This window comes from Mustela putorius, unplaced genomic scaffold (genome assembly GCF_011764305.1).
Source record: "Mustela putorius furo isolate JIRA1106 unplaced genomic scaffold, ASM1176430v1.1 tig00003858_pilon_pilon_pilon, whole genome shotgun sequence".
Classification (NCBI taxonomy): Eukaryota; Metazoa; Chordata; class Mammalia; order Carnivora; family Mustelidae; genus Mustela; species Mustela putorius.
The window spans coordinates 23,811,866-23,838,305 of NW_025422010.1; the positions used below are offsets into that span (position 1 = coordinate 23,811,866).

General features: G+C 41.5%; 1 protein-coding gene across 1 annotated transcript in view; it reads right to left on the reverse strand.

The window, feature by feature from the left end:
- CDH2 (cadherin 2) overlaps positions 1 to 26,440 on the reverse strand; it is a 212,161-nt gene that overhangs the window by 175,471 nt on the left and 10,250 nt on the right. Inside the window, exon 2 of the mRNA XM_004742872.3 lies at positions 8,498 to 8,609. Within this exon, the coding sequence (XP_004742929.1) occupies positions 8,498 to 8,609 (112 nt within the window). The remainder of the gene's footprint in view (positions 1 to 8,497; positions 8,610 to 26,440) is intronic.

Consider the following 26,440-nt stretch of genomic DNA (forward strand, 5'->3'; position numbering starts at 1 on the left):
TAGCTCCTCTGTTCAGCACCATCACCAGCCCCCGTTATTGGAATATGTGCCCCATCATCATATAAACGTGTCACTCCCCTCTTTAAAAAATATCCTCGATTAACCCCACATCTCTCTCCAACCATCACCTAACTTCTCTTCTTCCTGTTAAAGGAAAACTCCATCTGCATCCAGCTTCCCTCCTCCACCTGACAGTTGAACACACCCAAATAGAAGACACCAGTTACTCCATGTCACGGAATCAATGGTGAATTTCCAGTTCTCATCTGAGTTCCTCCTTCACAGTAGCACCTGGCACAGATGATCGTGACCTCCCTTTAACACATTTCCTCACATGCCTTCGAAGACACCACACCTTACTGATTTTTATCCTACTTCCCTGGTCACTCTTTCTCAGTCTCCACTCCTCCTCTTAATCCTGACTTCCTAACACTGGAGTGCTCAAATTCTTGATTCAAAACCATTTATTTATTTTCTCGTTGGTTTTCTCCTCCTCTCACTGGGCTGACTTCAGCCTGAGTATTGGTTCTACTTAACTGTTTATACACTTAGTACTTCCCATTCTGCAGCCCAGTTTACTTCACTGAACCCCAAACCTTCATTCAAATGTCCCTTTGACATCTCTGATATTCTTCTCCACATAGTCACACCAAGTTCCTGATTTCCACACAACAGTGACTAACATCCTTCCCAGGGTTCAGACAAAATTATCAGAGTCATTCTTGACTTCTGTTTATACACTATCCACTCAAGCCATCAAATCCTGTCAGCTCTACTGTCAAAAGAGATTCAGAGAATAAACTAGGACTTCTATCTCACACCACACACAAAAATTAACTCAAAATGGGTCGATGGCTTACATATAAGAGCTAAAACCATAAAACTCTTTGAAGAAAACAACAGAGAAATCTTTATGAGCTTGGATTCTGCAATGGATTCTTAAGATAGGACACTAAACATAAGAGCAACAAGATAAAAAAAAATAGGTGAATTGGACCTCATTAAAGTTAAAAACTTTTGTGACTAAATGGACATTGCCAAGAAGGTGAAAAGACAACCTAGAAACTGGGAAAAAAATGTTTGCTAATCATGTATCTATTAAGGGTCTAGTATCCAGAATATATAAGGAACTCTGACGACAGAACACAAAAAAAGAAAAAAAAAATCTAATTTAAAAATGGGCAAAGGACTTGAACAGACATTTCTCCAGAGGAGACACAAATGACACATATGAAAAGATACTCAATATCAGCACTCATTAGGAAAATGTAAATCAAAACCACAAAGTGGTACCATTTTGTAGCCAGTAGGATGGCTACCATCAAAACAAGTTTTAGTGAGGAATGGAGAAAGGGAATCCTTGTATATTGCCACTGGGCATGCAAAATGGTCCAGGTGCTGTGCAAAACAGTTTGGTAGTTCCTCAAAGAGTTAGATTCAGAATTACCATGTGACCCCTCAATTCCACTCCCAGGTATATACAAAAGAAATGAAAAACAAGTACTCGAAAAGTCTACGTATACTACATGTTCATACCAGCTGTATTCTCAACAGCCAAGAGGTAAAAACATCCCAAATGTCCATCAACCAATGAATGAATAGTTTATAGACAAATAGCAAACCATATACATATTTACATACATACAATGGAGTACTAGTTGGCCATGATAAGGAATGAGGTACTGACACAGGCTACAATGGGATGAACCACCGAAACATGACTCTGAGTGAAAGAAACCAGATAAAAAAGGTTTATGGGACTGGGTGGAGGAGGAAGATTTGGGAGAAAATGCTTAAATGGATAAGGGGTTTTGCTTTTAAGTGATGAAAATGATTCAAAATGATTTGAAACTAGACAGAGGTGGTGGCTGTAAAACAATGAAATGTATAATCCATTGAATGTTTCCCTCTAAAATGGTTAAGTTTATGCTATGTGAATTTCACATCAATAACTTATTTTTTTTTAAATATTCACAATCCAACCTCTTCTCCTACCTCTGTTGCTTTCTTCCAAGCCACCATCTTCTCTCACCGACATTATCACTAGTCTCCTGAGTGGTCTCAACATCCCCTCTTATCTCCTTTGTTTTTTCTCAACACAACAGCCAGAATGATGCTATTTTATCAGTCAGTCATGTTTTTCCTCTGCTGAAGGCCCTTTAATAGCTTTTTTACCTCCTCACAGTAAAACCCAAAGTCCTTACAGTGGTCTACAAGACCCCACACAGTGTGGCCCATTACTGCTCTAACATCATCTGACCTCATCCCTGACTACTCTGCCCCTTCTTCTAGATCCTACCACGGTCCTTGCTGCTCTTCCAACATTCCAAACACATGTCTGCCTCAGGGCCCTTGTGCTTGATGTTTACTCTATTTTGAATGCTCCTCCCCTAAATATGTACGGTTCTTGGACCATCTCCTCCAACATCGGTTCTTACTCAAATATCTCCTATGCAACGATGTTCCCCGAAACATCCTATTTAAACTGCAAAATGACACATTCTCCCTATTTCTCTTCTCTGCATTATTTTTCTGCACATTTTTTTCTGCACGTTTTCTGCACTTACAGCATCTGATATACAGTAAATTTCACGTGTTTACTATGGCTTTCCTCTATTCTCTACTAGACCTTTACTAGAGAATCCCAGGGACATTGAGAAAGGGCCTCTCTGGATCTTAGAAGGTCAGATTTTAAACCACTTGGGTGCCTGCTTGCTAATATGTCTACCTATGTGAACAGTGACTTACTTTCTTTAACACAGACCTGGTTGCAAGCTTGTGAAAGCAGGCCTCAGCTACTCCAAATCACTGAAGGCTATAAATAACTCTAAAATGACCAAAAAAAAAAAAAAAAAGTGACCACTCGAACTGCCTTATCTTGGTTTGCAGCAATGCACTAAGAAAGATGGACCTAAAATACATCAAAAGGGATACAAAAAATTCCCAGTTTTAAATAAAGTCTAAATGAGATGATGAAAACAAGGATGATATTTCTTAGTTATTATGTTGATCTTATTACATACTTAATTGCTCTTAAAAAGAAAAAAAAAAAACACAACAAAAAACTGTCATGCAGTATTAAAACAAGGTCTCCACCCCTGAGAATCCACAGGGCTGCATTTCATTTGTAACTCCTTAGAGCTTATCATAATATCCAAGAAAACAATCTCAGTACCTAGTGCCTTTTCCCACAATCATTGGAAATCAATTAAGTTCAAGTCACTAGCTAACTTTATAAATACGATGTTTATAAACCTACCTTCCAAATATTTAAAAACATTTACACATTCAGTACCCAAAAAAAAAAAAAAAAGTCAGAATAAAAAAAAAAAAAAAAAAGAACAGAAAAGAAAGCCAAGGTTTTCACAACAATTCCATACAAGCCTCGAACACAGTGAGCTACTTAAAATAAGGATGGCTTTCCAATTCACATACACAAGAGTACTCATTAAAAAAGTAGTGCAGGGGGCGCCTGGGTGGCTCAATGTGTTAAGCCGCTGCCTTCCACTCAGGTCATGATCTCGGGGTCCTGGGATCGAATCCCGCATCGGGCTCTCCGCTCAGCAGGGAGCCTGCTTCCCCCTCTCTCTCTGCCTGCCTCTCTGCCTACTTGTGATTTCTCTCTGTCAAATAAATAAATAAAATCTTTAAAAAAAAAAAAGTACTGCAGGGAGACAAACCATAAGAAACTCTTAATCTCAGGAAAAAAATTGAGGGTCGCTGGTGGCGGGTGGGGTGGGGGAGGGGCAGGGTGGCAGCGTGATGGCCAGTGGGGAGGAAACGTGCAATGTGGAGTGCTGTGAATTGTGTAAGACTGATGATTCACAGACCTATACCCCTGGAGCAAATAATACATTATATGTTAATAAAAAAAAATGTTTTAGAAGTAGCGCAGTTGTGAAGTCCTGCTAAACTGATAAAAAATATTTTCGTACTCTCCTCTCAAGATACCGTACACTACAGCTTCCCCAGAGCTTCTTAATGCAGACAAGCCTCAATCAGTAAGTAAACTAATCTAAATCAAATTCCCTCCAGTTGAAAATAATCATCATGTCCTGCCCAGAGTTGGTGAGTATAAATGGATTACTGAAAATATTCTTGGTAATTGCAGGTTGCTATTTATGTTGACCAGAGTTGGAGGAGTTTACTTAGTGAAATGTCTAAGCACGTAGACCACCAATGTGCAACACGCAGGAAAATCACTCTTGACATCCACACGCAAAACAGCCTGGATGCTCTTTGCAATGTCACGGTGTGGCTGTGATTTCATAGTGTCAGAGACACTGCTGGTGGCAAAATGAAAATTTATGATTGCAGTGATTTTATTTTCAGGTAAGATGCTACCATGAGAGATTTTTCTAGTTCAGCAGAGTAGAAGTTAAATACTAAAGACTAAATATTACTTTGCAGAGCCCTAAATTTTGCTACTTGTAAACAAGTAGGCACAAAATACGAATGGTGACAGTAATTGAAATGTCTTTTTTAATTACAGAGAGCTCTGGTTGCTCCATAGTCACCAATTCCCAAATATGTCTTGTGGCACACAAGTCATGGTGTGAGGTGGGAATAAGGAAGACCAGCTCTAAGATGAACTTGTCACAAGACACCTGGCCAGTTAGGCTAGCTCTCACTAGCTCTCACTCTTCCCTGGATTATACCATAATGTTTTGTTTTGTTCTTTAATCATCGCCGTCATCGGGATTAAATTAGGAATCAGAAAACCTGGGTTCTAACTCCAGATCTGCAGCTAACCATCTAAAGAGCTGTATAATCACAGGAAAAGCCTATACTCTCACTCTGAGCTCCAGTCTGCTCATCTGTAAAATGAGGGGGGTGGTAATAAATGCTTTTAAAACAGAATAGACAAATGCAAGGTAAAAAGGAGTACCTCAACATATTACAGTTGATCCTAACTTATAAAGGCAAAGGCAGAGAATACCACAGGAGGAAAAAGGAATGTTTTTCACTCCAGGGAGAAGAGGAAAATGAAAAATATTATAGAATTAAATGGTCATGAGGATGTAGAAAAGAACTAACATACGTTTAGCCTTGGAAGGAAGTGTCCCACAAAAATGTAAAAAAAAAAAAAAAAAAAAAAATACTGTCAATAGTCTATGTTCCCTTTGGCCTAGTAATTCTACTTTTCAGTATATATCCCCCTAAAAAATATCCCTGAAGAAAAATCAAAGTTCTCTAAAAAAGCATCTCCATAGCAGCACTCTATGTAAGAGAGAAAAATTGGGAACAACCTGGAAGTACAAAAATAGAGGCCCAGTTAAACAAAATCTGGCTTTGCTAACAAAATGGAACAAAGGTCTACATGGCCACTTTTTAATACTGAACTATTCTCAGAAGAGTGGAAATATTCAACACGCTATCACACGAAATGTAAAGGCTGATCACAGAATACATTTGTCTTCTTTATGATTTTATAGAAGACATACCGATGACAACCGGAAGAGAAACTGGAGGGTTGGAACTAGCTCACTGGGTTCATTCTTCCTATGAAATTCATCACAGCAGCAAAGCACAAAAGGTGTGTGGGAGGAAAGGATGCTCTCCACACTCCAGCCCAGCTTTGACATTTTTCTGTTTCTTCCACATAGTGCTTCACTAACGTGACCAATACCAACTGGATATCCATCTAATGCTTAATGCATTCCAATCACTTTTCACAAAGATTATGGTGTTTTATTGTTCGATAAATAATCATCATGCATGACACCTCTAAAACAAAATGTCAGAGTTTGGAGCAAAGACTAGTGCACCAGGGGTGTATCCTATGAAACCATACTATACATATGACTGTATGCCCCTCTTCCCAAATGTCATCAGTGAGAAATCAGAGGAAGCATCAAGAGTCAGGAGCTATGATTTCAGGAGGCTTTCAGACTCTACTGTAAACTTTAATACAGTAGGGCTTACCATGAGGCAAATGCTTTAGAGGACTCTAATACATATCTTATGTCCAATTACTTCTTTCCTTAAACATCATAAATCATCAAACTTGACAAAAGGTACGCCTACATAGTACACAGTACGTACAAGGTAAATGAACTTACTGCAGTGCCCAGAATTCATGAACACAGTCCCGGCATGGTCTTTGGGTTCAGTGTATAGATGTACTAAGAACTCCAGAAAGATATAACAGGTAAAAACGTAGACTCCTTTTATTTTTTTTTATTTTTTTTTTTTAAAGATTTTATTAATTTATTTGACAGAGAGAAAGATCACAAGTAGGCGGAGAGTCAGGCAGAGAGAGAGGAGGAAGCAGGCTCCCGCTGAGCAAAGAGCCCGATGCGGGGCTCGATTCCAGGACACTGAGATCATGACCTGAGCCGAAGGCAGCGGCTTAATCCACTGAGCCACCCAGGCGCCCAAACGTAGACTCCTTTTAAAAAAATTCTCCAAAGGAAACACAACTGGGGACAACGCTCTTATAAAAAATGGATTTTTCTCAAAAGCCTGTGTGAGTCTTCTTCCTCACCCCAAAACATCTTTTTCTACTGACCAATATTTTGAACTTTATGCTTTAAGCTCTCAGATACTGGTGACCTTTCACATATTCTATGAATGATAAAGAGAAAAGTAATGGGGTGGCATGAGAGAAATAGTTTGAAAAGAAAAAAACAAAACAAAACACTTAAGGATAAAGAAGGTAACAACTGGCCATACCGAAGGATGTAATTTCTATCGGATATACTTCTCCCAATGATGGCGAGAGCACAAAGTCAAAAGTAGTTTCGACCTTTCACATTTACAACTCAAGCAAAATCCCAGCATCTAGGTTATACTAAAAACACCCTGGCAAGCCACTATGCCCAATTTCTACGCTTACCGGCATTACCTAATAGTCAGAAAACAAGTTTTCATTTGCAAAACCATCCAACGTGCCCATGTACTTCATCTTAAATCCATGGTGTCTAATGACAGACTGTGTGTTGATCTGTAACCAGCAAATTTCAACAAGGTTTTAGGAAAAGAGACTGAGAGAAAGATTTATCCATTTAAAAATGAATCTCAGAAATAAATGGCAAAAATGCAACAATTCCACTGACATTTTTTTTCCTCTAAGTTATTCTAGAAAAGCATCATTGATGCATTTTTTCCAGTATTCAAATAATATTTACTGGTCACATCGGTCCTAGGACATCATATAATAATTCACAGATTTAAAGAAAATGACAACCGTGCAGAAGAACTCCAAGACTCAAAATCTACATTTGTGATTTGATTTGAATTAAACCTTTATCATGTCAACCATCACCCACTAGATGAGCAATTCAGTGTGGAGAGAGACTAATTTAACATTTATTCATTAAAATACCATGTAATAAGGCAAGGATAGAAAGGTGTCTTAAAAAAAAAATCAACTACAGAAAGAATACATAGGTGTAAGCAAATCACAATTAGAATAGAAATGAAGATAAAATGATAATCTTGCACTAAAGAACCTTCATAGCTAAGAGGCCATTTACATTTCAAAGTCCTCTGTCTATGGTCTTCTTAAGTATTATACCACTAAGGTTTGTCAGTGTTGCAGGGACACATTAAGGCTGTGTGGTAGAGCCCTGTGTAAATTAATTAGTTGAGGCTGCACGGATTTTCTAAAAGGAGCTCTCTAAAAGGCGTTAGAGATATGCACGATTTGTGGGGAATAACAATTTAAATACAATTCACTAATCAATTCTGCTTGCTTTCACATTTCAATGACATTTTATGTAATGATAAATAAGCCCATGAAAATACTACTAACCAAAATTTTATTTGCCTAAAGGCAAATAAATATATCTCTTTATTAGAGACAAAGGAAGGGGCTTTCAATTTTGCTTAGGATACTCCAAGTTTTATTTCAGATTTTACCGAGAGGTACTGACATGATTACCACAATGAACTTGACCCACATGTCAATGGATATGTCTATATTGGAAATTCACATATGTTAACAGCTCAATTAGCAATCTAGTAATTTCTACGAGCAGTGTCATAACAAAAATACGGATCTCATGCTCCTGCCTCAAGATTTAATCTGCTAAGGCCTTTATGATAATTTAGCTAAATGTTAAAGAACTTTGACAGGTTTTATCAAAGATAATACTATAGTAATTTCTTTATTTCTTTAATTCAAAATGCTAAGTGGATTTTTGCCATAAATAATTTCTAAAACCATTGGAATCAGATGTTTGGCACATACCCTTCAAAATAAGTAAAATGTGCGCAGAAAAATGGTAAAAATTAATTACATAATGGTTTCTACTATAAATGAAAAATGGAAGAAATCTGACGTTTTCAAGAGATTAGGATCCTTCCAATTATGTACATAAGAGATTCATAAGCTCTTCTGTAATCCTAAAATAAAGTCCCTACAGTCTCATTATAGCGATTGTGAAAAATTCCTACTTGTTATACAGTAGAGATGATTTTGAGACTTTTTAACGGCTAATTTGTTTCAAGAGCATAGACACTGTATGGACAAATACATCTTTTGAAATAGTACCATTGAGAAGAGGCTGTCCTTCATGCACATCCTGTGATAAGACTGCACTGTAAACATCTTCAGGAAATCCAGTCTTGCATAATGCGATCTCACCAGAAGCCTCTACAGACGCCTGCAACACAAGAAAAAAAATATGTGCAATGATTGCTACCTCCTTCAACTGAGAAACATTCCACTTGGCATAAAGCCTCAATTTTTCAGCTATCTTATACAAACAACCCCTTTGTTTCCGAACGGTTACAATTAGAATGTAGAGGGCAAAGGGTTAATCTTTTTGATAACTGGAGTAGAAGAAACAAATCCCACTTGTCCTGTCCAGTAAAATCCAAATAATACACATTCTAGTTTCTTCTAAAGACCACGCATTTCCATTAAAATGGGCATCGTCTCTGAAGAATGGTAAAGTGGATCGGGGGCGGGGGGCAGCCAACTAGTTTTCAGGATCCACATATCACCATCACCAACTTAACTTTTCAAGAAAAACGTATACATTAAGAATAGATTTTTACATTCTCATCCAGTCTCCAGCTATGAAGTTTGTTTCGATATACCAGGTTCATTAAAAGACAAAACTGCGATATACTTACTGCATGGTATAGAGTATTTTGTACCAAGTAAAACCAATCAGTCTGTATGTCTCTAATTTGGAGGGCAGGGACACATTAAAAATATAAATAAAGAGGAATACAATTATGTTCCCTTAGGAAGTCTCTCTTGCCTTTTTTTTTTTTTTTTAATTTTATTTGACAGGCAGAGATCACAAGCAGGCAGAGAGACAGGAGGAAGCAGGCTCCCCGCCCAGCAGAGAGCCTGATGCGGGGCTCGATCCCAGGACCCTGAGATCACAACCTGAGCCAAAGGCAGAGGCTTTAACCCAATGAGCCACCCAGGCGCCCTGTCTCTTGCCATTTTTGTCTCTATTATCACATACGCAACTAACTGCCCAGTGCGGTTGTAACTTAGTCATACCAAGTGCTATGCACTTACCCCCCACAAGTCAGCTTCCCTACGTCTTCCGGCCCTACTGCCAGCATCATCGTGCTCAACAGAATTCGTGCAGCGTTTACATTAACCAAGAGGGGGATGCATACACAGGAGGAGGAGGAGTGGACACGGCTGCCAGAGGGAACGCAGTAGCTGCAGGGACAACATGAGGCGTGGTCTGCGCTGGGGAGGAGAATCAGATACTGGAAGGAAAGAAGAAGCAAAGTCCCACAAAGAAGGAAACCTGAAAGCAGGTGTCAGAGCAAACCTCACAGCTTCATAATTAAAGGCCTACCTGGATTCTGCACGAGAAGTTGTGCAAATACTAAAGTCATAAAAATCCACGCTAATCTAATATTTAAACCGTTCTTTTCTGATCTGGAAAAATAAAGAAAAAAGTCCATTTGAACTTTGCTAAATACTGTAGAGTCTTTAATCTCAAAAAAAAAAAAAAAAAGTATTAGGCGCAACAGTGAGAGAATAGTTCAGACCCTCCAAATTAGCAAACAATTTTAAGTCTGTTATGGGCAAGAGAGGACTGCATCTGGTCAAGGGTCCGGAGTAACCAACCCGATCGTACAGGTGTTCATGGAGCTGGTAAGGGCCCATCGGGAGTGCAGTTTGGAAAATTCTTGTAAAGATGTGGAATATACCCAGCCCATGTGCTGGGTATATTCCTGTGGAAACTCTCCTGTGGGTGCTGCAGTCAATAGTGAGGACATGTTCTCATGTCCACCACGGCATGGCTATAACAGCAGGGCCTGAAGACTACCTAAACAGCCACCACCAAAATATTCACATCACCAAAAAAAAAAAAAAAAAAAAAAAACACCCTACAGCATTAGAATGGAATGACTGCAGCTACATTCGTTCACAGGGTTATGTCTCCAAATAGTCAGTTTCTTTAACTTTCATGCAAGACTGCAAGAGAAATTTAATTCTAAATCCACCCAGGGAAGACTATTCTTCTTAGGTTAAGTTCAGAAATCTATTTATGCAACACATCAAACTCAGACCACAGACAAAGCATTCTATAACTTGGATATTGAAAAAAATCAGAAACAAAATCAAAAGCATGATTTAGTACTCCATTTGTATATGTAAAGTTTAATACAAAAGATGTGATGTTACTGACACTTATAAAGCAAGAATATCAAAATGTCCAAGGTAGTGATAAACACAGAACTGAGGACAATGGCAACCTGCCAGTGGGGTTTGGGGGGCAAGATACAAAAGGCCTCAGGGAGGGTGGTACAGGCAGGCGGCTTTGATTTTATTCATAATAACTCACTTCTTCCAGTAAAATGTGAAGATATGCACAGAAACATGGGTGCAAATTATATTATTCCTTATTTATCCTGTATGCTCTATTATTTCCTAGTAAGAAAGAAAACATTAGGGACTAAGTGAGAAGTAAGGAGGAGAGCTTCCAACACCCATCAAGTTTGGGACACTGGATGCTATTTCAATTCTTGCTAGCTGGAAATATCTAGGAATTTGCACTGGGTCCGTCCGGCAAAGAGCAGGCACTCAGTAATAAGTAAAAGCTTTTGCTTTGAGCTAACCGAAACAACTGAAGGGAACGCCCCGGTGCACCAGACAACATGGACCAATGTGTTGTAACTCTGCACTCCACTGATCGGTCAGCAGTTGGCCTACCCCCACCCCTCCAGTCCAGGCTTCTGCAGAGGGAGGCCGTGGCAGGGTTCCAGCCAAGGGTGAGTGAGAGCACAGCTCTGGAGGGGCAGCAGGGCGGATGCAAACAATGGTCAGCACGAAGTAAACCGGGGTCACATTCCAGCATGGCCATTCGGGTTAGGGCAGCGTGCTGTTGGATAAGCACCCAGAGATCCATGACGTCTAACTACTAGAGGAAAACTGGAACCTTTTCTTGATCTCCACACGGCTACTGTCTAATTTTCCTGGGAATCGCCCTAAGGTGGGAGAAGCCCCAGGAACATGCCCCTCATCCAGACCCACAGGAATGGAATTTCAAGGCCGAATGAAGTCACTGTATGTTCACTCCTTAGTTTCATCTCCAGCTTGTTTCGGAGAAGGTCATTTCAGTCTGCAACAGGTTACCCTTTGCTCAATCTTTCTGCTCAGCTTCCTCGTGGAGGAAAAATGGCCTACCTGTAAGAGGCAGCTGTGAGAATTTCTGCATTCATGTTTGCAAGGCACATCTCTAGCAAATCCTAGCTACCAATATTAAATGCTCATGGGGGTCATATATTATTTTATGATACTTTCATACTCATTTTTTACAATATTTTATTTATTTGAGAGAGAGAGAAAGCGCGCATAAGCAGGGGGAGGGTCAGAGGGAGGGAGAGAGGGGACAAGCAGACTCCCCACTGAGCTGAGCGGAAGGCAGACGCTTAACCCACTCAGCCACCCAGGCGCCCCTTCAGACTCATTTTAAATAGCTAAAACTGTTCTAAATTCTTCTTCTAAATGGATTCATAGAATAACATGCTGTTATGCTATAATGTGTTTTCTTAAAAACAAGCTCTAAAAATTACTCAACGTATGGACACATTTTTGGTTGCGGCCGCTGGGAAAGGGGGTGCCATTGGCCTTTGGTGGCTGAAGGCCAGGGTCGCTGCTCTTCAACACACAAGGCACAGGACAGAGAATGACTCAGCCCAAAGCGTCAATAGGGTCAAGAGTGAAACACCTTGTTCTTCAGCAACTCATGAAAACAGGGTGTCCATCCACCCTTTAACCACCCTCCCCCCATAGTGGGGAGTTCACTGACTTTTCAAACTGTCCTTCATAGCCTTATAGGGACATCCTCGTTTTCAGAAAACCAAAGCCGTGCCCCTGTGGCTTGCCCCAACATCGACGGATCACTCTGCCCGACCCAGGATGAGGCTCCAAAAGTTCAAAGAGAGAAACTTTCCCCTCAAAAAGTACTCTGTGGTACAAGGAGGCAGCTGTGAATCATATGCATTTTCCTAATATTTGAACAAGGCAGGGGTCAGCAAACATTTTTCTCTAAGGGGCCAGATAGTAAATATTTGAGGTTCAACAAGCCACAGTAACTCTGTTGAAATGACCAAACTTAGCGACTGCAATGCCAAAGCCCTAATAGACAATGGGAAAGGAATGAACTCGGCTCTGTTCATTCAAATAAAACTTTATAGACACTGAAATTTGAATTTCATTTAATTTTTGAGTGGCAAAAATATTTCCTTTCGACTTTCTATAAGCATTTAAAAATGTGAAAAAAACATTCTTGGCCATACAAAAATGGGCATCAGGGCTGTAGTCCGTGATCCCTGGAATGGCATGTTAAGATTTATAAACATTACTATCTCACCTGATTCTCATAAGAGCCCCTTGTTGGGGGTGGGGGAGAACGGTGAAATTATCCTCATTTTACAAATGAGCAAACAGGTCTCACTCAGAGTGGTAAAATACTCTCAAGACCCACATCCAGGAAGAGGAAGAGGCAAGATGCTAACCCTACAGTCTTTCCAAGTAGAACAAATAATTACAACACAATTCCTTCCAGAAACTTGTACTGAGTATGCATTTGCCAATAGAAACCCAACCAGACACCCTCACTGTCTTTAAGAAATTCAAGGCTTAATGCAAGTACAAAATAAAGAAGTGACTGCAATAGAAAGTGACGACCAGGAGGTAGAGACCGACAGAACCCAGGGCAGGGGTTCGGGGGCCTCCCACACAGAACCCAGGAGTGGGAAGCCATCCCAGGCGGTCACCGTTGGGCTGGAACAAGGCGGCAAGAAACAGCAGACTGCCTGGAGAATTACAATGAGTTCAGTGTCACTGGAGTCCAAGAAGCAAGGCAGGAAGTCAAAAGTTGAGGATGGAGAGTTAGACAGGGTTAGATCATAAATGGTTAGGGGCTTGGGGTTATCCTGTTGCCTATGGGGACTCGGACACAGATTTTAAGCACAGGCAGATTGCATTTGATATAGAAGTCTCTGATGCTTCGTGGGAAAATGTTGGGGGGGGCATGACAGTGACAAGTGACAGCTGGGGTACAAGTCAGGACACAGACTTGAATCAGACAGGGGCTGCAGGAAGAAGGAAGGGGCAGATTGTATCAGTATGCAGACAGTTAAAACTGAGAGGCTTAGTGAGGGCAGGGATTCTTTGGAGTGAAAGGGAGGGAGGAAGGGAAGCATGCTCTCCCCCACGTTTCCAGCTGAGTGATTGTGAACTTGGGTGGCACAAACTAAGAAAGATCATCGCAAAATTATAACACCAGGAACAAAGTGCTAAAGAAGCAGAAAAAATGGGATGATAAATCTGCCTGTAGAAATCAAAGAAGACTCCATAGCCGAAGTGACATTTAGGCTCTGTCTTTAAAGATGATTAAAAAATTTGCCAGGAGAAAGAGGAGGAAGTGGGAAAGGGCATTCCAGGCCTAAGGTGCAGCATAGACAAAGGCTTGTTGATTTATATCGAGCTGGTAGACAACCCAAACAACTCCTGATCTTTTTTACCAGAAAACTATTAAGTCATGGCTTCCAGTATCTTTGCTGCTGACTTGGGGCCCCGAGAGGCAGCAATTTACATGTAACCTTACCAGATTGGATCGTGATAAAATAATAATTCCACCTAGATTTAGTCATTTCCCCACCCCTCCAGCTCTCTGCATTAAGAAGGCCTGAGACACGACAAGGTCTTCATAAAGATCCTACTCAGATACTAAAGACAGGTTGCAACACATGCCCAGACATCACCCTTCCCTCCAACCTGGAGCCCTAAGGCAGGCTTTTAAGAAGGGCTATCTGATGGGGGTCTGGGGGGCTCAGTTGGTCAGGCATCCATCTTCAGCTCAGGTCATGATCCCAGGGTCTTGGGGTTGAGTCCTCCCTTGGGAATCCCTGCTCAGCAGGGATTCTGCTTCTTCCTCTGCCTGCTGCTCCCTCTGCTTGTGCTCTCTCTCTCTGTCTCTCTGACAAATAAATAAAACCTTAAAAAAAAAAAAAAAAGAAAAGAAAAGAAAAAAAGAGGGGCTATCTGCTGAGCGGTGCAGAGCTCAGATTTTCAAAGTGCTAGACTTCCGTAGTTTGAATCCTACCCCATCAATTACTGTCTCTGAGACTCCAGAGACGTCACAGTTCCCCATCTGTACAATATGTACAGTAGATATGTACAATAGAGATAGCACCCACCCAGCGGGGGTGAGGATTAAATGAGATCATATGTGTACAGCACTTGGGATAGTGTCTGGCATGTGGTTCTCCAATGCATCAGCTGTCAGTAATAGTATTAACACTATGATGACAAGATAAAGCCAACCCCCGCATGTCTCCTACAGCTCAGCGGTTCCCATACTTGCTCCAGTATAGCAAGGAATCTGGAACCCTGGTCTATAATCCAGATTCTTGGAACTAAATCATGAATCACTAAAACAGAATTTCAAGACATGTGGTAGATAAACCGGTACACTTAACCAGTGCCTCCACAGCACGGGGTGGCCACACAGCCAGCCCCCATCTCCCTCCTGAAACCTCTCCGCACGCCAGGCACAGCCCACCTGCGTGCCCTAGCCTTCGAGTCCGAGAACCTAGCAACAAACAGCAATAAAGAAACAATTATTTTCCCTGGTTTTAACAATCCCATGCTGTCTCCTAGCTACCGTGTGCATGTGAAAATTGAATCTGCAAGCCATCCTTTTGTCATTACCGGTTCCAGAAATTTGCCCCAGGTCGGCATGGGGCTCTCTATTCTTTTCCCTGAAAACTATGCTTTCTTGATTTTGCTGTTGGCTTTGCTCTTAATCGGGCATGATCCTATCCCTGATCCGCCTCCACGGTTCTTCCAAGATTACAAGCGGGCAGCAAAAGTCCGCTTGGCCCACTAGGATGAAATTCATGCTGGCCGGAGGAGCGGAACTCATTCAGAGCCACCCCGCGCCGTCACACGATCAGTTCCCCTATCTTGAGATTCAATTTCCTCTTACAAGTATTTGCTCTACTCTTCCCAGGCTGAAGATCGACCTCCTTGTCTAGAAAGGACAAGAGTGTAATAGGAGTTGAGGAGGACTGCTTGCCTGTTAGGATTAGTCTATCTGTTCCAGTCCTGAACTCCCAATGACGTCACTTTTGTTCCCGTTAGAATTTCCTCCGTAGTCTCAATACTGTGAGCTTGGAAGCGCCGAGTCCACTACTCTTTCAGGTCCCTGTTATCATGATTCTTTTTTATAGTCCTCCTCGTTCACTGGCTCCGCTTTCCAATTTCCTCCAAATCACTCCTAAATCCAAGCTTTAAAATATTCTACTGAAGCCACAGTGGACGCTCAGGCCCCTGGCCTCTCCATCTTCTTCCTGATCGAGATTATCTAAGATTATTGGCTAAAAATTGCTCACCGAAAGCAGCCCAACGCTAATGGAATCTTTATCTTTTCTTTTTGCCTCTGAAGGCTGCCTAACTAAAACCTAGGCTCTCTTGCTTATCGAATTTAATCAATTGGACGTTTTCCCCCAAAGCATCAATCTCTTCATTTTTTCTTCCCTTCCAGATACACTATGGTCAGAATCTAGTAATCATTTAAGTTCTGTGAAGTAGATTATCTAATGCAGTCAACAAAGCTGGAAACTTCCTTTTTCTTTATGTGCGTCTCTTACTCTGTATGGAAATAAAGGCAGTAATGTGCACAGTGGTTAAGACTCAAGGCTCTGGAGCAAACCTACTGAGGTTTAAACCCTATCTCCACTCACTGTGTGCCCTGGGTGAGCTTCAGAAGCTGCAGAAGTTCATCTGCACCTCGGGTTCCTCTTCTCTACAACCATGCACTACTACGCTCACTGATCGAGTGCCAGCCTCACGGGACAGCTGTGAAGCAGATAAAGACCTTAAAGAGAATACCTGATTCACCACAAGACCAGGGGTAGCTATGATTATGATACTGTTGTGTTTTTTTTTTTCTGTTATGAAGACTTTTATTGCTTTGCTACATGAGTACCTGAGAAATATTTTTAAAGCATCTTATAAAGTAGGAATTCTTGGGGGGGGGGAGGGTGAAAACAACAACCAAATGACAAAAATGCAAAAGAAAACAGGTGGAGGGACACGTGGGTGGCTTGGCTGGTTTATCCCAGCATCCTGGGATCGAGCCCCGTATCAGACCGAGAGCCCCGTGTTGGGCTCCCTGCTCAGTGGGAAGCCTGCTTCTCCCTCTGCCTGCTACTTTCCCTGAGTGTGCTCATTCTCTCTAGCAAATCAATCAGTAAAATCTAGAAAGAAAGAAAGAAGGAAAAAGGAAGGAAGGGAGGATGAAAGAAAGAGGCAGAGAGGAAGGAAGGAAGGAAGAAAACCAGTTGAATCCTTTCCCTAACGTGTATCTGTGAGGTGGGGGTGAGCAGTGTTGGGAAAGGAAGGGGGACAACTCTGGTAATACTTTTATTATGTGGCTAGGGTCTCCAAATGTTATATGCAAAACTAAACAACTAGTGAAGACATTTTTTAAGTGGTTAGTGGGGTACACGGTACTAAAATAATGGACTGTTCTGGACCAAGTCTGCATGACTAATTTTTCATTTCTAAATCCAATTCATCACCAGACAATTACATTTGCCAGATTCTCTACATTTCACAGGATTCCATCCATGAGGTTGGAGGCTACGTTAAGAAGATTATTCAAGAGCTGCTGCCACTCTTTAAAGATTTTTCTCTGTGTCAGCCATGCCATTGATGACGCTTTGAATTTCATATCCCTGGAAACATGCTTGAAATGTGCAGAAGTTTAACCCTGCCCTTTGATATTTTTGTTTTGCCAGGTACTACTCTGGAGGGAGAGCCCAGCATTTTGAACTGGTTAATTCTTTCTTCACTTTATGATAGAATCCAAACCAGCTTAGACGCGAGGAATCCCCGACCAAGGCCACCCACGGCGTCCTATGACCCACCTAGTAATTTCCGCCTTCACCTCTATTATATTATTAGGATGCATCCTTGAATATCTCTAGCATCAGTATTTTTATTATTCTAATTTTCATTTCTTTTAATGGCAAATAATCAAATACCAGCATCGATGCTGGCCAGGAAGCCTGACCAAAGCCGGAGACTGAACTCAAAGCCGGAGGACAACACCAGCGCACAACAGCCTGAAGGGCAGAAATCTGTGTTCCATATACAAAACGTAGTTTAGAGAGTCAACTTCTCAGGAGCTGAACCTATGAAAGCACAAACATGGAACGAGTCAAGTCCGGGGAGACCTGTGTCACCCCCATCTCGTCGGCCACGTGAGAAGAGGCATCGAGGCTTTGTGGAGTGCAATCCTGAAACACAGCCAAGAGTTGACCAAGGAGTGCCGTGGATTTAATGTGATGGGTCGCAACTCTACAAAGACTCGTGGACTGGGCTTGGGAAAAAAGAGTAGTGTTATCAAGAGGTTGTGGCTCAGGCTGCTCTGCAATTAAACTGCCAGGAGAAGCTCCACAAGTGCCCAGTGCAATTCCGTAGAGACGACTAGTCCTGGCTTACACTGATTTTGCCCCGTGAACCCATTACACTCACCAGCGATCATAAGAGGCTTACACACAATGTTCAACATGTCATCAAATAGTATATTACTTAGCCTTAGATGGTGTTTATAACCAACTGGGGAATTCATCTGACTAAATACACTGAGTATGACTGATTACTAGTATTTATGGAGTGCTTCCCACGTTCCAGGATCCACACTCCAATGCTTTCCACGCCTTATATCCCAATAATCCTCACAACAGCCCTATGAGGTAGGTACTGTAATAGGGCCATTTTGCAGCCAAGGAAGCAAACTAAAAGGAATTTGCCCTAGGTTATTTAGCTAGTCAATTTAGGGATGGCATTCAAAGCAGCACTAAATGGCTTTGGGGACCAGCCTCCCCCACTGCGAATTGGGGACAAAAACATCAGGAAGTAACCACACACGATGACACATATTACCTAACTGGCTATGGGCTGGAATTGGTCCCGTATGAATTAAGACCAAGTGACAAATCTACTTAATTCCATTGTAAACTTTTTGCTGAAACGATTCTCACATATGATTGTGAGAAGATAATGGTAAATCCTTTTAAAATAATTCCAATGTTTCTGGAAACTAGGGAAAAATAAGAGAGAAAGAGACATCAACACAAACGTGTATAAACATCTTGTTTTTTTTAAGCCACCCAAACCAAAACCCCTCCACCTCCCTCAAGCTCTTCTAAACATACATGTGGAAAATTATCAGCAAATACATATTATAGCGAGTATATGAATTTTCAGTAGGTGATACTGATGAGGAAATGATTATCGTCCATAATAGAGTCTCCGTGCACTCCCCTTACTCCAGTCTCCCTTGTATTCATCTACAATTAGGCCTGTTTCATAAAACCTGGAACATGGTTTCACTTTTTTTTTTTTTTTAATGGTTTCACTTTTTAAAAATGGTTACAGATATTTACAGTCCCCATAACTCTGATTTAATTTGAATAGTTGGTCATAGTGATTTATCTAATTCTAAGTCCTTGATAAGATAAACCCAACCCAATTATACCATTATTCTTGTGAGAAAATAACATTCACAGCACAGCTTCCAGAAATGTGCTGCAGTGAGACGAGGGCACTGTCAATAACATCAGAGTTCAAAGTCATTCCTGAACTCATTCCCCAAGCAGCACCCTGCCCAGTGGTGTTCTAATAGGTTAAGCAATAAAGAAGCAAACCCACGAGCCCTGCATGCTAACTCAGAGGTTACAGAGCTAATGTCATCAGTTCCGGTCTCAACTCGGGGGGCTGAAGACTGGCATTTTTTCCACCCATGGCCATGGTGAGTGATTTAAGACTGGCCTTTGGACAGTTCCACTGTGTAACCTGTGGAGGGGGAATGCTTCCTCCCCTTCCAGAAATTTCTTTCCATGTGGAAGGAATGCCGCTACCTCTTAACATTCTCACCTCTTTCCACTCCACCAGTCAGTCCTACCCTGAATGGCAGTTCTCAAAGTGTGGGCTGGGGAACACTAGGGGGTCCCCAACATCCTTCCAGGAGATGTCAAAAGGCAAAAACTCTTCTTCTAATATAATAACATTATTTGTCTTCTCACTCTCAATCTCTCACAAGTGTAAAGTGGAGTATTCCTGAGGTCAGGTGATGTGTGATACCGAAACAGAGCAAATTCAGAAGCAGACAAGCCAGACACTAAGGAGATGTACAAAAACATATAAGCAAAGGCTACCCTTCCCACTAACTTCTCTCTTCTGTTTTGGAAAATACAGCCATCTTTCATAATAACTGGTATTTATGTTACATATATAATGAGTTTAATATTTTTAAGTGAATTAAATATATTTTTTTCTCAGTTTAATTTCTAAAACGTTAAACACCAACAGAGATTACCCACATTACAAAAGCTCACTGGGGCACTCAGTAATTTTTAAGAGCGTAAAAGGATTCTAATACCAAGAAGTTTGTGAATGACTGCCCTAGAGAGAAGGATGGACTGAACTTAATCTGAAGGCTGAATTCAGAAGAACAATGTGGGCAGCTGGTGCCCAGGCCTGTCCCCTACTCCTCCCACTGGGGAGCCACAGGCCTGCAGAAAACAAGTGTGATGATCTCATTTTCCATGCTGGGAGTTCACAGATCCCCTGCAGCATTTGGGGGTTGGGGGGAGGGTGTCCAGAACTGCCTGCAACTGAGTACAAACGTTTGTGGGATTCTGGGGCTCCCTATTAGCAACAGACAAAAGCCATGCCCTCAAACCCAGCCTTTATCAGAACCGCAGGATACCCTCCTTTTCCAACTGTTGGCTCTGCTGGCTTCTATTTCACTTGGTTCAGAACTTGGTTTGGGAGGAGAGGTCCTGCTTATTGGACCCCTTCAGAGACTTGCGTTTGGTGTAGTATCTGGAGATCTTGGCAAATAATAAAAAAGGAACCCAATTCTGGGGAAGAAAATACTCATGGAGGTACCCGGTCCCTGGGTAGGGGTGAAAGGGTGTTTGACTACAGCCCTGCATGTTTTTCAACTTGGTGGTTTGCAACCTTGATTGTGCAGTGTGGCTGGTTTTTATAGTTGGGCAGGTAGCTTTTAACATCAAGAGGCTTTAATTCCTAAACCACAGGGTATTTTGATCTTGATGTGTGACCACAACTTATGGTGGTTATTCTCCAGGAAAGTGGCTGTTTACAGAGCTGGGGCCTAGAGCAGGCAGGGGGCCTCAGGGAAGGCTATCGGCCAAGGATCTCAGAAAAGAGGCAGGACATGTGGGGCGACCTTAACCCAAATGACAAACATTTTTGAGTGAGGGCCACTGTCGCTTGGTCCCTTGGCAAAGGCCTGAGGCAGCTCTAAACTTTTGCAGGTGCCCATGGGCCCTGGGCTGAATACACAGAGATAGCCGAGGCACAGAAAAAGGAGATTATTTCAACATCCACTGCCTAAAGACTATCGAGCAGAATAATATCTGCCATTTTTTAAAAGACAGTGAATTCCAGAGCCCTGTCAAGGTTCTCTCCTGAAATCACTGACAAGTCTAGAGGGCAGGACTGGATTGGCTGTCTCTAATTCTCCTCTGCATTCGGAGGCAAAATAAGGCACCTCCTTAATTTGCCCACGGGCTCCAGGATCAGCCCCCACCAAGCGGTCTGGACGGGTCTTTACAGATGAAGGAGAAATCTTGCCTTGCAGAGGGACTTTTTGGCTAAAGCAACCCCACAACAGGTGGCAAGAGACTGAAAACACTTGTTCCCAGGACAGTGTGTCCCACAACTATCCACCCGACAGAGCCCACACTAGGGACAGCCCCAGCCTGGCAGTCTCTAGGGGCTCACAGGGAAAGGCAAAGTAGGATATTTCAGTGTGCTGGTTGCAAACCATTTGAAACTCATCAGAGAGAGGCTCCCAGGGGGAGTCCTTCCCTCCGCTTAGAGGGTTCACCCGCGCATTCTGGATTTTCCCTGAGAAAGCTGGCACTTGAGATACTACCCCTCTGTGCGAGGTTCCAGAATAGCCCATGGTGGCAATCTCTGTCCTCTTTGACTTCCATCCATCAGATTCAGTATCTTTAAATCTTCATTTCCCCTTTGAACTCTGGGCTTAGTTCAAAGGTCATGGATTATAGACAAGAGGCTTAGCCTGATTAGCAACTGGGGAAGCTAAACTGATGAAGGTTTTCTCCGCCCACGGTGAGTCTTTTCCTCAGATATCCTGGGCTCCCCGTCATGGCTTTGGGACACTTAGAGACAGGCCACGGGGTCTAAACTTCGCCTGGAATAAATCTTTTAGGGTGGCAGTGGGTTTGCCTTCTAACTTTGTAGGCTGCACCACTACTGCTGGGATCATCTCGCATGCCTCATTAGCTCTGAGAACTCTTTACAGAGTAAACCTATTGATCTCCTGAGGCTTCACGAAGTTGGAAGCCAGGCTTTCCTGACAGAGGCCCATCTTCCCCCGATCAGGGGACAGTCGCCAACCTTCTGCATAAGCACGTTTGGTGGTTAAGAACATAAACTCAATGGCTAATCCAAAATCTGGAGAAGGTTTTCGGGAGCCCTTACTCCCCACTTTCAAGTAGAGGGAGCTACACTAGCGATAGTACTCCTGACCTCTGTCAACCTCTCAGGCAGGTTGGTCGGAAACAATGGGCATGCAGAGTTCAGTACCTCCATCACCTCAGTGCAGGTATCACGATGCTGCCGGGAACCTACGAGAGCAGGGTTCCCAGGCAGGAGGCTGGCGCTCACGTGGCGCTGCTGAAGGTGGGAGGTAAGGGGAGGGGAATGGATTCGGAGATCCTACATACTTAATCCACATTCTCCACCCTCACCTTTGTCAGTAGTAAAGGTTGTATTTTGGCTATCTGCTGATGCTTTTGTCTTACTTGTCCAGAACTTGGATGTTTAAGAAGCACTGTTTACTAGGTCTCTTCAAAGACACCAGAATTACAAACAAAGTCTCAATATTACTGAATATCCAAAGGCCAAGACTCAAAGATCAAAAAGGCCAGACTACATGACATCCTTTTACCACCAGCAGGGCCACAAGCTCACCAGGATGCTGAACACTGAGGGTTGGAGAGCAAACATCTAAGTCTCTTTAAGTGCTTGGGGGACCCCAGGTGCTAGGAAGAGAAAATCGCATGTACCTCTGGATTGCTCGGTAACTACGGTGCTGGGCCCAGCCAGCCTGAAGTCAGAAAAAAACAAGGCAATTCAGAGAACTGTCAACCACTCATGAGTTACTTGCATCTCTTAAAATCACCACCAAGGGGCCATGTGGCCAGTGACAGAAACTACCTACTTCCATGATATCCTATCCAAATGCCGACTCAGTCTCATAAATTTTCCCATTCTTAAGGCCAAAAGTTACTCTCTGAAACCGAGACCCTTAAAGTCTGGATTCTAAAGTACAAATCCTCCTGCAATCTTTCCAAAATCTAGAACAGACAAGCTTATTTTCTTCCCACCGCATATACGCTTGCAGACTTCCAAGGAACTGGTTGTTACCAGCAAGGCAAAACCCTGTTCAGGTCCCCTTCGGCCACATCCTAGAGGCATGTCTTTCAGTGAAAAGATTAAGCGAGGCTTCAGAGAGACATTTGTAAAATGGATAGTGATGAAAATGCCCACCTTATCTCAGGGGGCTGATGTGAGATTACATGAGACAATGCAGGTAAAGGGCTTGGCCTGGCACATAGTAAGCACTCAGCAAATATTAGATTTAATCACATGAGTCAGCTTTCAAGAAGGCTCAATCTTTGGCAGCATCCCACACAAGCCACAGGTGAAAATGTTAAGCAAAAAGAATAGGCAGTAAACAGTCAGGCCAAGCTATAACAAATTACAAATTTCATCAGATTGGCTAGTGTTCATTCAAACACCTCAAGGAAGAGAGAAAGGCCACAACACACAGCAAAACAATCTTCAACTCATTATGCAGTCCACTAGATTGTTAAAAATTTTAAAGTTTGGCTATAATACATATGGTAAAATTATGGAAAAACAGAAATACAGACATGGTGCTGGTGGACCGATTTGGAAAACATTCTTGTTCGCAGCCCAGCAATTCTAACTCCCTGGTGCATACCTTAGAGCAGCCCAGCATTCTATCACCTGGGAGCTTGCTAGACAGGCAAATTCTCAGGCTCCACCACAGACTTACTGAATCAGAAGCTCAGAGGGCGGGGCCAGGAATCTCTGTTTAATGGGCTTTCTGGTGATTCTTACACAACCTCAGGTTTGAGAAATGCAGTCTTGGGCTATCTCAGACACATAATGCCCAGGGGGCAAGTACAGCAATGTTCACAGTAGCCAAATTCTGAAATCACACACACAAACCCATCAACGATAAATTGAACAAGTGAGTTCTACCATATTCATAGCATGCAATGCCCTAGAGCAGTGAAAATGAACAAATTAGAGTTACACAACTCAACTGAATGAATCTTAAAAGACAAAACAAGCAGAAGCAGCAAATCACAAAAAGTACGTTATGTGTGTGTGTATATATATATATATGCACATAAATACACACATATGTACGGTGTATTTATAAATGCATAATACACACACATTTTCTTAAATACATCTCTTCTCCCGCAAATATATGGAATATATACATAGATGGTAACACTACAAAGAAAAGCAATGAATAATTAATTAGAAAAATGAAGACCGTAGTTACCTCTGGGGGTGAAATGAGGAATTGAAACAGTATTCTGGAGACTTCCAAGGTCCTGGCAATATTCCATTTCTTAATCTGTCTGGTAGTTTCACTGACATATTTGTATACTATAATTATTTTTTAGCCTGTGCATATATGCTTTATATAGTCCTCCACAAGGATCACATTTTACAATTTAAAAAAAAAAAAGACTTTTTTTTAAAAGGTTGAACTTCATATATATACCAAATAGAACTGGATGTCAACCCAGTCTTTATTTATTTATTTACCTGCATTCAAATAAGTACCAAACCAGAACACAGGCTCTGACATCAGGCTGCTGGTATTTGAATCCTAGTTCCTTCATTCACAAAATTACTTTGGGTACCTTATTCTAAACTATCTGTGCTTTGGTGTCCTTGTATGTACAATGAGCATAATCTTCTGTGAATTAAATGAGTTAATACGCTTAACGTACTTAGAGCAGTGCCTGGTGCATAGTAATTACTCAAAAATGATGTGCTATTATTAGGACAGGATGAAATTGAGTTAAAAGTAACATTTCCTGCATCTAATTGCTAATAAATCATCAGCATCTACAAGAACAATGAATCTTCACTCAGTTTTTGCAGATTCTGTGTTGGTATCAACCAACATTGCCTTCAACCCCTTCCTCTCTATGAGGTCCTCATCATCATGTTAAAAGGATTGAAAAATGAGTAAGTTACTCGGGCTCCAGCCTAGTCTCAACACATGCACACACACGCTTACATCAATATCAGAACATTAAAGAATTAAATCACAGAAGCAAAGAGACAGACCTGGAAGACAGGAGAATAGCTTCTGTTCGATTACCTGTAATTCCCAAATCAAATGGCTGGCAGAATAACACTCCATATATATTAACCTCTTTCCCTAATTCTATCATCCTAGACAACATCTGTTAGAATTTAAAGAGGAATGTTAAAATATGTGTCCTTCAATTGTGGTTTCCCAGTGGGGCGGAAAGGACACTCTGGTGGTAGTCTGGTGGTAACTTCAGAGTTACAAGTTAGCTGGCTATCACACCAAACGTAGAGCAAAGCTTTGGACCTAAAAGAGCTCAAATATATTCAGATCATTAAATTATTCCTTGATTGTGTTTGTGTAAAACAGTGGTAATGGCTATGCCCCAAAATCTTCAGTTAAAGAGCTTATACCTTGTTTACCATATGAAAGCACTTTTCTAAGTGATGTATGCATATTAACCCATATACTTTTCATAACAGCCTTAGGATAGACCATTATAAAAATGTCAGTCGTCCAAGGGCACTCAATACCCAAGTGTCAGAACTAGGGCACAAACACAGGTCAACCAACTCCAGAAACCAGTCTTACCCACTGTGCCTCACTGACTCTCTGGCAACCAAATCAGTACAACTGGAAAGAAAAAAAGGACAAGAACCCAAAACCTAAGGAAATGTTAAATGTAATAAAGGCACCATTTCAGATCAGAAAACAAGCAGCTTTATTTGACAAACGACAGCCATTCATGTGTTAGTCTGTGTATTTTGTGTATTACATATTAATGGGAGAAACTAAGCAAGACTCTCTACCTTCATACCACACTATACTTGAAAAGAAATTTCAGGTAAGTAAAAAAAAAAAAAAAGAAAAAAAGAAAATTCAGCTAAGTAAATATCTAAATGTGAAGATATAAACAGATAAATACAATTTGATATAGCGTGAGGTTTGAGAAGACTGTGTTTGGAGGTGCACGGTCTCAATTTACATATCGGCACAACCACCAGAGCAGTGCTCCAGGAACGTGTCTCACGTATGAGTGTATGTATGTATATATGTATGTGTATATACATTTAAGTTATGTATACATTTAGATTATGAAGGACTAAGACTAAGGAAAATAAGGAATAAGAATCACGGCACTATCCATTACAAATGCAAATACTAAAAAAGTAACCTCACTGTTTTCCAAAATATCTTTATTTTAGGTCATAAAATGTTATGAGCCATCTGCAGATAGTCCACTGTTATCTACATTTAAATATACCAGGATCCCCCTTTTATTAAACACAGCTCCACAGAGATGGCCTCAAATAAAGGGAAGACCATAAACCAAATCACGGCTAATTCACTTTCTTTTACAAAGAAGTTAACTATAAATCGATTTGTAAATTAAATCAATGATGATGATGTTCTCCCAAATGTTCTTAGTATTTGCCAAACAGAAAAGACAGAACTGTAAATAAAAATTGAATGCCAAAAACACAAACACCGAACATAAACAGTAACTTTTATGGGAGAAAAAGTATGGGTTGGGGCGAAACACAAGTGAAATACGTATTACC